Below are 14,518 nucleotides of genomic sequence, written 5' to 3' on the forward strand. Positions count from 1 at the left end.
GTGGCGCCGTGGCGGTTTCATCAGGATATTAGGCTACCTTAATTTAATTGAATTCACCACTTTTCTCTCTCTTTCTGCCTTTTTAGAATTACACTTCACTGGGGCCTGCACAAACATGTCATTATATATGCATTTCGATGACATTACTATTATTATTTTGTGTAGGACACAGACATATTTAGATGTCGTAATTCCATGATTTGTTGCGTCTGTGTTATGTTCCGCATGATGGCCCTGTCATCTAACAACCAATCACCGTGATCATTGCGAGGAAACTCGTGCATGAGAATTGACGTCATCCATAGCAACGAAGACTCACTCTTAGTTTAGGAGTTGTCATTTTTCCTTACTAAGAGTAGGTCTGAAAGGCGTTGTGAATAACTTTTAAGAGAAAACTCCTAGCTAAAATATTTTAATGGGATTTAGGAGTACTCCTAGTGGTAAAATAAAATTCTTTGTGAATACGGCCCCAGATCAATATATTTGTTATTCTTAATTTTAATTAACCCTAACTTTATTCTCATCTGAATTATAAATAATTGATTTCCGTATAAAATAATTCTAGGCTACCATTAAAAAACACATTTGATTTTCTTTTTTAATCAATGTAGAATGTCTAACTTAAAAGTAAAACTGTGTGTGTGTGTGTGTGTGTGTGTGTGTGTGTGTGTGTGTGTGTGTGTGTGTGTGTGTGTGTGTGTGTGTGTGTGTGTGTGTGTGTGTGCGTGCGTGCGATTTCGGTTGGGTGACAGTTGTAGGTTACAGTTTGACGAGAGTGTGACAAAAGCACACTGTTGTGTTTTTTTGCGATTATACACAAATATATGTAAACACTTTGCAGTTTGAATTATATGTTTACGGAGTATGTTTTTGTTTCCACTGTTCGATCGCGCTTTTTACCAAACGCGAATTGAGCGAATTTTATCGCTATTTAGAGTTTTATTTATTTTTATGCCGTGTATTCTACGTGTAAATTCGTGCACCGAACCGTGACACCCGTACCGATTCGGTTCAATACGAATACATGTACCGTTCCACCCCTAATAGACATATATAAATAATATATATACACATAATATTACGTAGAAGACAACCTTTATGTCATATGCGATTAATCGATTTGACAGCACTAGTAATTTTACTTAATTTTACTAAGCAGCGTAAACTAAATGAAAATGAGAAATGTTGCTTTTGTAACTAACTGAAATATTGCTTACAAAAAAAGTGTATTTTATTTTATTTCTGTTAATTTATTTTAATTAACATAAATGTTTTTCTTTTAGCTTTAGGGGCCGTTTACACGACACCATTTTCAAGGAAAACTTAGTATCGCGTTTTTGCCGTTCATTTACACGACAATGCCGTTTTGGGGGCCTGAAAAGTTTTGAATACGGGGTTTCAAAGTGCAGGTTTTTGAAAACGATACTGTTACCGTCTCCATGTAAACTACAAAATTGTGTATTTGTGCAAATGATGATGTCAGTCTATAGGTAGGTAGTGTTTCTTTACAACGGGACATCGCCATCTACTGGCCTGGGAGCAAAATACAGCGTTTTTAGTCGTTTTAACGGATCCTTGTGAACAGGCATCGTTTTAACAATGTTGTTGTTAAACGCAATTTTTAGTGCATCGTTGTCATGTAAACATACCCTTTGTTAACGATATTAGGACCGATACATCTTCGCAAGCGCTGTATGGCAGTGCAAAATGCTTTTAGGCTTCTAATGAACGAGCAAAACCATTTTGGTTTGTAAGGTTTCTCTTCTCACCTGTCGGGTTAATTCGGTTTCACTCTTTTCTTAGATTCACATTCAATCTTATTTTCTCAATCCAGATTTCACTTTCTCTTTTCTACTTTTTGAACATTTATTTATATATTTTCTAATAAATAATGCATACATGTATTTATATAAATATATAATATTTATTTGTTAAATATATACTTGTATAATACAAGCCAAGGTGTAGATAGCATAGCAAATATATAGTTTAATAGTTATACTGTCCAATTAACATGCACAATTTAAAATATTTATGTAATAAAATATTATTAATAAAAGTATTGTTTAAATCATCTATTATATATTTTATTACTTACACCTTTTTATGACTTGGCAACCAATTTAGTACTGTGGCACTCAGTTTTGCACGTGTACACCACAATCTTCAGAAAATATAAAAATGGATAATAAAAGTAACTAAATTAAAACTAAAATTGACCTATATACTGATTCTTGCCAAAAACACAAACATGATACATATGACCGTTCCTTCGTAATTCAGAACGAGACTTTGGTTTCTCCCTAATGAGTTGGATCGTTAAACTAAATAAGCAGTTAAAGTAAACTGTAAACTTTGGCTGAGATATCTGATGTAGATTATCAAGAAGCTAATGAGGGAAAATGCTCAGTTTTTGGGCTTTACTAAGTCTCTGCATCTCTAAGTACCTTAATGATCAGCTTTGTCTCTCTCTTCTTTCCCTCCATTGTGCTTCAGGCGGTACGTTTAACATCTCGCAGCTGTCTCCTTTCCTTTGACCCTCCTTCACTCCCTGCTCTACATAATATTGGACGGCATCAGAGTTTTCCTGGCTTCGGATCGCTGATAAATAAACAAATGCTTAACTTTATGGATCTGTTAAAATGGTCCTGCTGCTCTCTTTCATGCTGGCCCTCTCGCTTATACTCTGTCTAGTTCCACATCTCTGGGGATTTTTGCGATTTAGCCCCGTTTCATGGCTGACGTGACCTCCACCAAGGTGGAGGAATGATATTTGCTCAATAAGGCCATTTTATATGTACTGGAGAGTGTGTAAAAGTCGTTAGGAGAAGGTTATGTGCTGCTTGTAAAGTCACAGAATTTTCTTCTTCTTTTTTATTTTTTATTTAACCAAGTTCTCCATCATTCCATCTTGTTAGGCCTGGATCCGGGGCAACTGGAGGCATGTGGGCTTTTCCCTGAGGATGAAGAAACGGATGAGACACAAGGCAGTTCTCCGGCGGAAGAGACATCGCGGTCGTCTACTCCAGAGGACCTGGATCACGCCTCGACTGACTGCAAATTAAAGCCCGCAGGTTCTGTTTGTGGCATCTCTGAGGTGAGATAGTGTTCTTGTCATTCAGTGAAAGCCAGTCAAGTCCAGACCTCAATAAAGTACCTTTCTATGATGAAGTCTTAGCTAATGAATATTAATTAGATACTGATGTTGTTTACTGGAGCAACCAGTCATGTTACATAACCAGTATTCATGAATTAACCATTGTACCAAGAAGGTTATGAGGCGACGTCAGTTTGAACTAATTAATATTCATGAGCCAGTATTTTAACATAATACAGTTCATGGTAAAGCCTTAGCTCATGAATATTAATTATGACTATCTGATTATGTCAAAGCTACTTGTACAATGTCGTCAGGTTGAATGAGGTCACGCTTAATTTGCATAATAACCTTCCTGGACCACCCTGTCGTGTTATCTAATTAATATGCATGAACCAAACTTTAACCATAATAGGACTTGTAAATATTAGTTGGTTCAAAGCAATTTTTCTACATGAAAAATGAACTATGTCACAGTCCTGGCTCATACATATAAATTAGGTTATCCTGAGGTTGACTCGTAAATTTCCAGAATAATGTAAATAATATTCTTGAATTAATCCTATACCATAGTAAGGCTCGTAAATATTCCTTGAGTCATAACGTCCTTGGTACACTGGTGGTGAATTTACAAATCCTGCCATGGAAAAGTCGTCTAATAAATATTTATTAGGACTTACATTGCTTTTTAACCATCCTAGTGCGTCCAGAACAATATCTTGGCATATAAATGTAAATAAGGTCACACTGCCCATCCAGTCATGTTACCTAATTAATATTCATAAAGCATACCTTCACCATAGAAGGTTTTGAAAGGACTTCAAGTATTGGCTCATACAAATAAATAATGTCATACTGATGTGATGTTGCCTCAAAACCCTCCAGTCCTGTTACTTAATATTCATGATCTGAGCCTTTACGATAGTAGGTCTTCTTAAATATTCATTAGCTTGTAATGGGAACTGATGGCAATATAACAAATCCTACTATGGCAAAGTCTTAGGTCATAAATATTTAAGGGTTAGTTCTACGGTTCAAGTTGCTTTGTAGCCTTTCTGAAGCGTCAGTCATGTTACCTATTACATATTTCAATAGGAGCCTTTATGCCATCTGTAACAACTTTATTCTTTGTTGTCCCTTGTATTTTGACCCCAGAATGCAGCAAGCAAAAACAAGAATGGAAATGTGTCAAATGAAGAATCTGTTTCCAAACCGTCCAATCATGAATCCAGCCTCCATTCAGGCCGGAAAGTTCAGGAAGCTCAAACTAGGCATCTCAGGTCCTCTGGAGAAAGAGCTACCACCTCTGTGCCTGTTAAAAAAGACCTGCTGATTTCCCCACCAGAGGTCAAGAGCAAAGACCCCTTTGGGTCTGTTTACAGCAACAGATTGAGGAGGAAGCCCCACGGTTTCTGCGCGACCTACAAGAGAGCCAAGCCCAGCTCCACAGAGCCAAGTACGTTTGTTTGTTTTTTCATTTGATTCTTTCCACAACATCTCAAGCATTGAGGGCAAACTAGCCTTATTTAAACTTACCCTCCAGGGTGCTGGGTAGTTTGTTTAACAGCTTCTGCATGCTGTGTATGCCAGCTTACCCCATAAACACTTGAAAAAAGGGGAACTTGCTGCCATGCCTTTAATGGAAGACGAGTTTCTTAAACGCACTGATTGGAAGATGCACCACATTTGTTCTTGGAAATGGTCAGGAGGTCAAAATAAATCCAACCAACTAGATATGTACATTTTCTAACAAAAATGTGAATGTTGCTTGCCTGTGCAAAGCTCGTAACCACAGGGAGTTTCCAGAACTTTGCTGTGAAATTGCTATGGTGATCTGGGTGGTTGTTTACTTGCCCAAGTCAAAAACTTCAAGTCTTCATAACATTTTAGACCCCAGATATGGCTTGTGCCATCAAAGAACTTTGGTTTAGGGGATTGTTAAAATTTATAGTAAGTATTAATAATAAATAAAAATAATAAAAAATAAAAATGCACCAAAATTACATTTATTGTGACAAATGCGATTATGATTTTTTTTTGGGGGGCTGATATAAAATTCTTAAGTATTGTGTCTAAAAATCTATAAACTAAAATCGATGAATGCTACAAGTAAATATAGGCATCACAACATTATAATTTACATTATAAAAATGGATATTCATCTTGAGATTTGTTAAAGATTATATTTAACAGTGTTATAAAATTAAAAAAAATATAAAAAAAAATGATCAGTGTGTCAAAAAATTTACTTTGAGCGTTAGATGACGGCAAAAGGTAATCTAAATGTAAAAATAGGGGAAATTAACATGCACAATTGCATTTCTGATTTTGATAGATTGTATAAAAAACAGGTCTTTATTAAGAAATTTCAGATTGTATGTGAGCGTGAGCTTAAAAAAAAGAGGAAACTGAATTAACCTGACAGGTAACAAAAGAAGCCTATTTCTGATAACTGCTATTGAACAGATATATAATTAAAATATAATTAATAATTTGTTACATTTATATAGTGCTTTTCTAGTTACTCAAAGCGCTTTACATCTCCTCAACATCCCTAAATATATAGTATATAGTGCATCCCTAAATAAATTAGTAAACTTGGAATCTGGATTTAGAAATGCAGATATAGTGTGAACGTAAAAAAGAGAGTGAAACTGAATTAACCCAACTTGTAAAAAAAATAAGTCTTTTTCCGAGACGGGACAGTCCCATCGTACTTGGAGGTGGCGTCTGTTCTGAGCTGTCATTGGATGAAGGATGACCTTATAAAGATTAATGTCTTTAAGTGTGAGGTGTGCAGAATAGCAGCATTCACTCTCACAATCTAGATTACTACAATCCTGACCTCAAGGTCTGAGTAAAGCCCATTACACCTCTGTCTGCTTGAGAGGAGCGCAGATTTACTATCCTCCTCATGATCAGCTAGGACTTGCTCGTTCTAAACTCTTTATCCCCTGTTATGGTTGCCGTTAAAGGAATAGTTCTCCCAAAAAATTTAATTCTGTCATTAATTATGCACCTTCACATTGTCCCAATTCTTCTGAAGTCATAAAATAGCTTTGTTTGAGAAACATTCTTCACTGATAATCTTCTGTTCCAGTCTGAATCATTAAGTCAATGAGTTCATTCCGACTGGTTTTTTGAACCATATCAACTGATTCATTGAAAAGATCTGGCCTAAAATAATTATTCTTTCAAAATGTCTGTAGTTTTTCCTCCAATCCAATCGTATGGCTTCATAAGACAAGTTTTATGGTGTTTTTCTGTCCTTTTCCCATTCTTAAAAGCTTTAGTTCACATTATTTTTTTCCTCTAGTGATGATCTGACAAAGAGGATTTGAATGGATTGATTTAAATGGCTAACAAATGTCCACTTAGTTTGCAAATATGTCCAATTCTAGCCATTTTTAATGTAGCAAAACCAGATGGGCAGCATTGAATTTGTTATTGTTTTCTGATGAATTGGTAGACGGGAAGAGGAAGGGAAGGAGGTGAAGGATGAAAAAAAAGAGAGGATTACCCATGTCCCCGTTTCTCTCCCAAAGCCCATTATGGGACCCAGCCAAGGAGAAGCTTCTGCTACATAGAAGAAGAGAAAAAGATTAATACATGGTCCAAAATTAACACCCATCAAGTGCCAAATGCAAGTAAAAATTGGCCGGTAACTTTATTAGAAACATAATATTGAATTGTAAGAACACATTGTAAAAACGATAATTTGACCCTCGATGATGTTAATCATGTGGACTTTTCAAATACACATACAAACTGTTTACTGAAGGAAACATCTGTCAAGACTCGCATTTACCTCATTGGAAAATGTAGCATCAGAAGTTTATCTAGGAGGCCTGAAGTTTGTTTTTTTTGTCCTGAACGTTTAGACACGTGCGGTGTGGTCCAGAAGTCTGAGACCACTGCTTCTATTCTTCATTCGTTCCTAATTTAATATAAAAAGTTTTCATCGCAAATTATATTATCTGCATATGATGTGCAAAACCTTTCAAAAAACACCCTGCGTGCTTCAATGGAAGCAAGAACATCTGACCTCTTGTTCAAATGCATTTTAACGCATGGTTCTGGTCCCTGCTTCTGATTGGTCAATCTCTTTCCCCTTCAGTCGTGTTGTCCAGCGATGACGAAGGAGCCGATGAGATGAATCACGTCTCTGGAAGTTTGCAAGAGCAGCGGATCTCTGAGGGGATCAGGGATGCTCAGGTAACGGATAAAGGAAGATATGTCCCCATTCAAGTTAATGACTGTACGTTACGGACATTGTTTTTATTCATTTAGCACACACACTTCAAAGCTGATTACAAAAGTCCCTATTTAATTTACAAATAGTTTATTTATGAATCAAGCGCAAAATGTAACATCTGGTGACGTTTATTATTGACACTCAACAATTAAAAAGGCCATGATTATAAACATACTTTTAAAAGTCTTCATTTTGCTATGGGATCTACTAGAATAGTTTTTCATGCTCCAATGTTCAAAAAACACAGTATTTTTCACATATTTGATATTGTTGCAGCTCCTCTGTCTCTTCACAGTCTGTCAGTAACACTGTTTAGTTCCTATCTCTATGAAGCCACTCCTGAAAAGCACAATGTGCTCTGATTGGTCGACTGGACCAGTGTGTTGTGATTGGTCAACTGTTTCGAGCGTGTTTGGGAAATGCCACACCCTTGCCACAACCACGAATTTTAATACATCACTAAGTCAACCAGGCCTCGTCATTTTATTTTGCGTATTACTTAAATAATGAATATTGTGACGTGTTTGTTCCCAGAAGAAAACTCAAGAAAAAACTTGTTTTGCTTTGCAGAACGGCATCATTAACCACTATAGAAAGCTGTAAATGTAAAAAAAAAGCTTAATAGGTCCTCTTAAAAATTCCACCTACCAGCCAAACTCATTTGGCGAAACATTAATTTACAGGGCAGTGTCAAAAACATGTGAAATTAGGTCCATAAAGTGTGGCTAAGGTTGTATTATTAATGCATTTTACCATATTTACATTACTCATACATGATCTAAACATAGGATATAGTTTGTGATTTAAATAATGGAACTAGTCTCTTAAAAATAAACTGAATGCATTAACATGATGGAAATAAACACGTTTACATTAAATATAAAAACTTTTTGATAATGTAAGGCATGTTAATATTTTCTATTGCCTTTCAGTTTACGATTTAAAAAAGATAGAGGTTGGTAGGAGTCTCTCACCAGGCTGCGTTAATTCTTAGCAAAAACACAGTAGAAATATATTAGAATATTAGTCATAAATATTATTATAATTCAAAATGTGTTTTCTATTTTAGAATTTTTAAAAATGTAATTTATTCATGTGATCAAAGCTGAATTTTCAGCATCATTACTCATCATTACAGTCTTCAGAGTCACATGATCCTTCAGAAATCATTCTGATATGCTGATTTGCTGCTCAAGAAACATTTCTGATGATTATTAACAATGTTGAAAAGAGTTGCGCTACTTAATATTTTTGTGGAAACCGTGATAATTGTTTTTCAGGATTTGTTGATGAATAGAAAGTTTCAAAAGAACATTTTAAATAGAAACCTGTCGCAACATTATAAATGTCTTTACTGTCAGTTTTTTTGTATTGAATGCATCCTTGCTGAATAAAAGTATTAATTTCTTCTTCCAGTAAATAATAATAATAAAAAAATCTGTCTAACTCCAAACGTTACCCGAACAGTCGTGAATAAATACTTTTCTGTGTCAGAATATCTAATCAATGTGGACTCGTAAACATGGTACATCATTTATTGATCTTTAAATGTCCCCATCAGTGTTTTCCTAACATACTCCCGTTTGTGTGTAACTCTTCATTGAAAGAAGCTTTGAAAACCATCCCGAAGAATCATGTACATCTGTCTTTTGAAGTCTAGATTTCTTCAGTGTGGTTTTAGATTTGTCTTAGTTTTACAATGATTCCCCAAACTCTTTCAACAAATGTTAGAATTGTTTATCCAAGCTGGACAAATCTTCAGTTAGCATTGTTTTTCGTGACGGGTGAACAAATCTATTGTGGCTCCCTGGTATGAGAGCCTTATAAGTTTGGAATGCAGCATTTTGGATTTTGTGCTCAATTCTGAACTGGAAACGCCTTTGAGAGAAGCTTTGGGCTCCTGATCACAGGGTCTTGATGTTTGAGGTTGATGAGAGACTCAGGTGTTTGTCAATATCAGTTAGTGTATTCACCTTCAGTTTGACATGCAGACGAAATGAGAAACACGCTGTGATTTTGTCTTTTGCAATTTCAAGAAAAGCAGATTTTGTTTATTTCCGTTACGTCCGAGGAAAATGAGAATAACACAATTCAGACGACAGCAATTCAACGTGGTTAAATTTGCAAATGAGACGAGACGATAAACACTATTGGGTTCACGAGAACGAGACGGGATGATATTTTTGAGAAAAACTATAAGAAATTTTCAATGACAAAATATGACTGGAAAAATAGTATTTTATTCGGCTGAAAGTCAAAAAAACAAAACAATGCAGGCGCATTTGAAATAAAATATAACTAATCTATGACTCAACAATTATTTTGGCAATTAATTGAGGAATTAGATAATATTTGAATGACAATAAAATAGCCTTTAAAATGACTTGAAATAAATATATACTGTAATAACAACGAGGCAATAATAATAGGTTTAAATAATGTATCAAATGTATGTATGTATCTAATGTATCAAAACAAGTAATTTTATGAAGTATTTTTTTTAAAGTTTTTATAAATTTCCGGCCACATGTTTGTCTATTTACACAAACATTGTTGTAGCTAACAAGTAACGGTCTTCTTTTCTCTCTTTCTCTCTCTGATGACTTTCTATTTCTTCACGCTTCAGTCAGGGAAGCAGAAGAGCCCAAAGGCAAACGCAGGAGGTGAAGGATCAACGACCAAAGTAGAAGTGCCTTCCATCATGGAACTGGACTTCACCAGACTTCATTACGACACAGTCGAGGCACAGGCTAACGGGACCGTTGTGGTGAGGAAGTCTTGTGCTGAAAATATCATTCATAATTATAATAAATTACGAAAGTGGTTCAGGCCATTTTACATCAGCCAGAAGATCTTAAAGGGGTCATGATACGATCTTTTGACATATAAGAGGTATTTATTTACTGATAAGCCTTAGAAGAGCCGCCTCTTAAAGGGATAGTTCACCCAAAAATGAAAATTAGCCCATGATTTACTCGCCCTCAAGTCATCCTCGTTAAAAGTGCTCCACACGGCTCCGGGGGTTCATAAAGACCTTTTGAAGCGATGCAATGCGTTTGTGTAAGAGAAATATTCATATTTAAAACTTATAAAGTTTTATATAGTATAAAGTAAAAATAACTAGCTTCCGGCCAAACGAACATACGGACTTAAGTGTAAAGCGCAACTTATGTGAGTAATGCGACGTACTGCTGATATTTACACTACGCCATGATGCACTACACTACTTCTGATGTCATAAGTTGCGCTTTTTTGCGCAAATAGACTGCGGGTGGCCGTTTGGCCGGAAGCTAGAATTTTACTTTGTAACGTGTTAAATATGAATATTTTGCTTACACGAACACATCGCTTCGTTTTAGAATGCCTTTATTAACCCCCGGAGCCGTGTGGAGCACTTTTATGATATATAGATGCACTTTATGGACTTCAAAACAGAAACAGCTATTCATTGTCCTTATTAAGCTTAGAAGAGCCAGGACATGTTTTATTGTAACTCTGATTGTATTCGTCTGAAAGAAGAAAGTCATGTACAACTAGGATGGCTTGAGGGTGAGTAAATCATTGGGTAATTTTCAATTCTGGGTGAACTATCCCTTTAAAAATTGATAATTTCAGACAGAGGGTCTGGAAATACTAGTTTCTCCGCACATTGTTTTTTTTGTGAAAACTGTATTAACATTATAAGTGAACCTCAAGCAACATTAAAATAAAAAAGTACATGTCATGACCCCTTCTTTTCTCTTATCTGGTGGATCTTCCAGTTCTCTCTGTTGGAATAATTTTCCAACACATGCTTCCAGCACTTTCGTTCAGCACACTGGCCAATCACGCAGTTTGATTTTTGTTGTTGTTTGTTTAATGAAGGACATCTGTTATTCCAGTATTTTAATTGGCCGGTCCTGCTACAAACCACAGAACAACAGCTATTCGACGTCGGTCTGCAGATGTGATTAAGAGACCAACGAAACCGCTGTTTGCCAGAAAATTCCAACTGTTAAACCCCAAACACTGCAGAGCGGCAGAAAGCAGTTTTGATTAGAACAACAACGACGGCTGTAACCTAAACTGGCCCTGACCGTGGTGAACGGCACCGCTTATCACTCTTTGTAATGCTTCAACAGCACATGACACAGTGTTATTTTCAGGGGCTTTTCTTCTCTCTTTTCCAGGCCATTAAGCAACAGTTAAAGGGTTAGTTCGCCCATTTAAGACATGAAGTTGTATGCAATCCTTACCAGCACTATAGTGTATACACACTGACCCACTCTGTTGTCACCCCCCTGGTCCGAGTTCTGACCGCTGGAAGTTTTTGAATGAAGTAATCCCGGCTACTTTCCGGGGCCACAAAACTGTGCGTTTTTACGTGAAAAAAAGATTTGCATTTCAAAGCTTGATTAATTTAACACAAAAAAAAACACGCCGGGCAAAATTCATACCTCAGTTTTAATGCGGCACTATTTTCCTTCCGTTTCTATCAATCCGCGCTGCTGTCAATGTCAACAGTGCGCACGTGACGATTAGCTGTTGATAGCGCGACTCGCCGACAACATGTCCGACTACGAAACTTCAGATGATGAAACTAATTTTAGCACAGTGTCAGACGGATCAGATGAAGACAGTAATTTTAACTCAACGACAAAGGGATATCTTTATGAACCGGAGTATACCGATGCCGAACTTGAGCAGATGGACAAAGAACGGGAAGAGAGAGAGCGAGAGGACAGAGAAGTTGTCCAATCTGATGCTGGGCCCACCACAGCTGTAGCAAGAGGCAGGATGAATGACAAATGGTGTGTTCAATCAAATATTTTTCACAGCAAATTGTAACAATATATATATATATATTTTTTTTTTTTACACATCTTTTCACGTGTTTTATAATGGAGTCTAAACATCATCTTGTTTACCGTACAGTTTAGACATGGGATCATAAAGTTAGTAAATAGAGCTTACCCGTGGTACTGGTACAGCCAAACTCTTTAAAATCATGTTTTTTCCTTTTCCTCCTTGGTTGGAGATGTAATCGTCTTCGCTGAAGTGAGCACTACACACACGAAAATCCTTTATTCGAGATAATTTAGCTCCCGCTGAGTAGCCGATGGCAACCAGCCAAAGCTGTCTCATATTCATATTTGATACAGGAAAACGATGAAATTTGAACTTTGATCCCGGCACATCCTTGTTGTCACAGCCTGGGAATTTACAAGTTCGCACCATTGTTAATTTAATATTTTTTACCTTGTTGTCGATCGATTGTGTAAACACTATGGAAGAGCTGATCGTCACGTGCGCACTGTTGACATTGACAGCAGCGCGGATTGATAGAAACGGAAGGAAAATAGTGCCGCATTAAAACTGAGGTATGAATTTTGCCCGGCGTGTTTTTTTTGTGTTAAATTAATCAAGCTTTGAAACGCAAATCTTTTTTTCACGTAAAAACGCACAGTTTTGTGGCCCCGGAAAGTAGCCGGGATTACTTCATTCAAAAACTTCCAGCGGTCAGAACTCGGACCAGGGAGGTGACAACAGAGTGGGTCAGTGTGTATACACTATAGTGCTGGTAATGATTGCATACAACTTCATGTCTTAAATGGGCGAACTAACCCTTTAAGGTCTCATGAAGGGGGCTGTTTGTTTAGGGTGTGTTTATGATGTGCTTAACAGGTCACTATCTCTTTTCCAAAACCTAGAGAGCTGCCTCTATTTACCATGTGAAGCCTGAACAAATTAGTCTAAGAATTTAAAATCAACCTGTCTATACACACACACACACACACACACACACACACACACACACACACACACACACACACACACACACACACACACACACACACACACACACACACTAACACACCCACACACACACACTAACACACACACTAACACACACACACACACACACACTAACACACACACACACACACACATATATATATATATATATATATATATATATATATAAAAACCCAAAACAGTGTGAAACAAGATTGTAAATAAACAAGATGAATATGTAAATAATATAATTGTTTACATGTGTGTTAAATAGGTATAATAATATAAAAATTGCATTAGTGTGAATAATAATATAAAAATATGATCTCAGTTAAAAAAAAAACATCCAAGATGGTACATCATAATGATACAAATAAAAATAGTATATAAAAATATGATCTCTGTAAAAACAACCAAAATGGTGTATAATAATAATAACGATAATAATAAAAATAGTTTATATAAAATATGATCTCATTAGACGACATCCAAGATGCTGGGTAAAAATAATAATGATATTAATAAAAAATGGTATAAAAAATATAATATCAGTAAAAATCATCCAAGATAGTGGATAATAATAATAATGATAATAATAAAAATAGTATATAAAAAAATATGATCTCAGTGAAAAACATCCAAGATTATGGATAATAATAATAATGATGATAATAAAATAGTATATAAAAAATTATGATCTCAGTAAAAAACATCCAAGATGCTGGATAGTAAGAAAAAATAAATAAATATGAGCTTGGCAAAAAAAAAAAACATGGTCAACAAAGTGAGAAAAAAACAGATACACAAATTAGTTAAAAATAATAGTTACATTATTTTTAAATACAACTATTTTAAAAATATGCGATTATGTTGTCAATCAATTCAAGATTCACTGATCACAAGTATTTTTTGCAAATTCCATCCATCCATCCATCCATCTTCTTCCGCTTATCCGGGGCCGGTTCGCGGGGGCAGCAGTCTAAGCAGAGATGCCCAGAGTTCCCTCTCCCTAGACACTTCCTCCAGCTCTTCCGGGGGACACCGAGGCGTTCCCAGGCCAGCCGGGAGACATAGTCTATCCAGCGTGTCCTAGGTCTTCCCCGGGGTCTCCTCCCAGTGGGACGTGCCCGGAACACCTCCCCGGGAAGGCGTCCAGGAGGCATCCGGAACAGATGCCCGAGCCACTCAGCTGACCCCTCTCGATGTGGAGGAGCAGTGGCTCTACTCTGAGCTCCTCCCGAGTGACCGAGCTTCTCACCCTATCTCTAAGGGATCGCCCAGCCACCCTGCGGAGAAAGCTCATTTCGGCCGCCTGTATCCGGGATCTTGTCCTTTCGGTCATGACCCAAAGCTCATGACCATAGGTGGGAGTAGGAACGTAGATTGACCGG

General features: G+C 36.6%; 2 protein-coding genes across 3 annotated transcripts in view; both read left to right on the forward strand.

Moving 5' to 3' along the window:
* LOC143736164 (CD276 antigen homolog) overlaps positions 1-14,518 on the forward strand; it is a 686,062-nt gene that overhangs the window by 671,014 nt on the left and 530 nt on the right. The gene's annotated exons all lie outside the window — the stretch shown is intronic.
* senp7b (SUMO specific peptidase 7b) overlaps positions 1-14,518 on the forward strand; it is a 41,326-nt gene that overhangs the window by 6,180 nt on the left and 20,628 nt on the right. For both annotated transcript variants that reach the window (XM_077226775.1, XM_077226776.1), the window contains exons 6-9: positions 2,919-3,097; positions 4,253-4,553; positions 7,215-7,312; positions 9,979-10,119. In XM_077226775.1, the coding sequence (XP_077082890.1) occupies positions 2,919-3,097; positions 4,253-4,553; positions 7,215-7,312; positions 9,979-10,119 (719 nt within the window). The remainder of the gene's footprint in view (positions 1-2,918; positions 3,098-4,252; positions 4,554-7,214; positions 7,313-9,978; positions 10,120-14,518) is intronic.

This window comes from Siphateles boraxobius, unplaced genomic scaffold, assembly GCF_051911475.1.
Source record: "Siphateles boraxobius isolate OS27281-9 unplaced genomic scaffold, OSU_SipBor_1 13, whole genome shotgun sequence".
Classification (NCBI taxonomy): domain Eukaryota; kingdom Metazoa; phylum Chordata; class Actinopteri; order Cypriniformes; family Leuciscidae; genus Siphateles; species Siphateles boraxobius.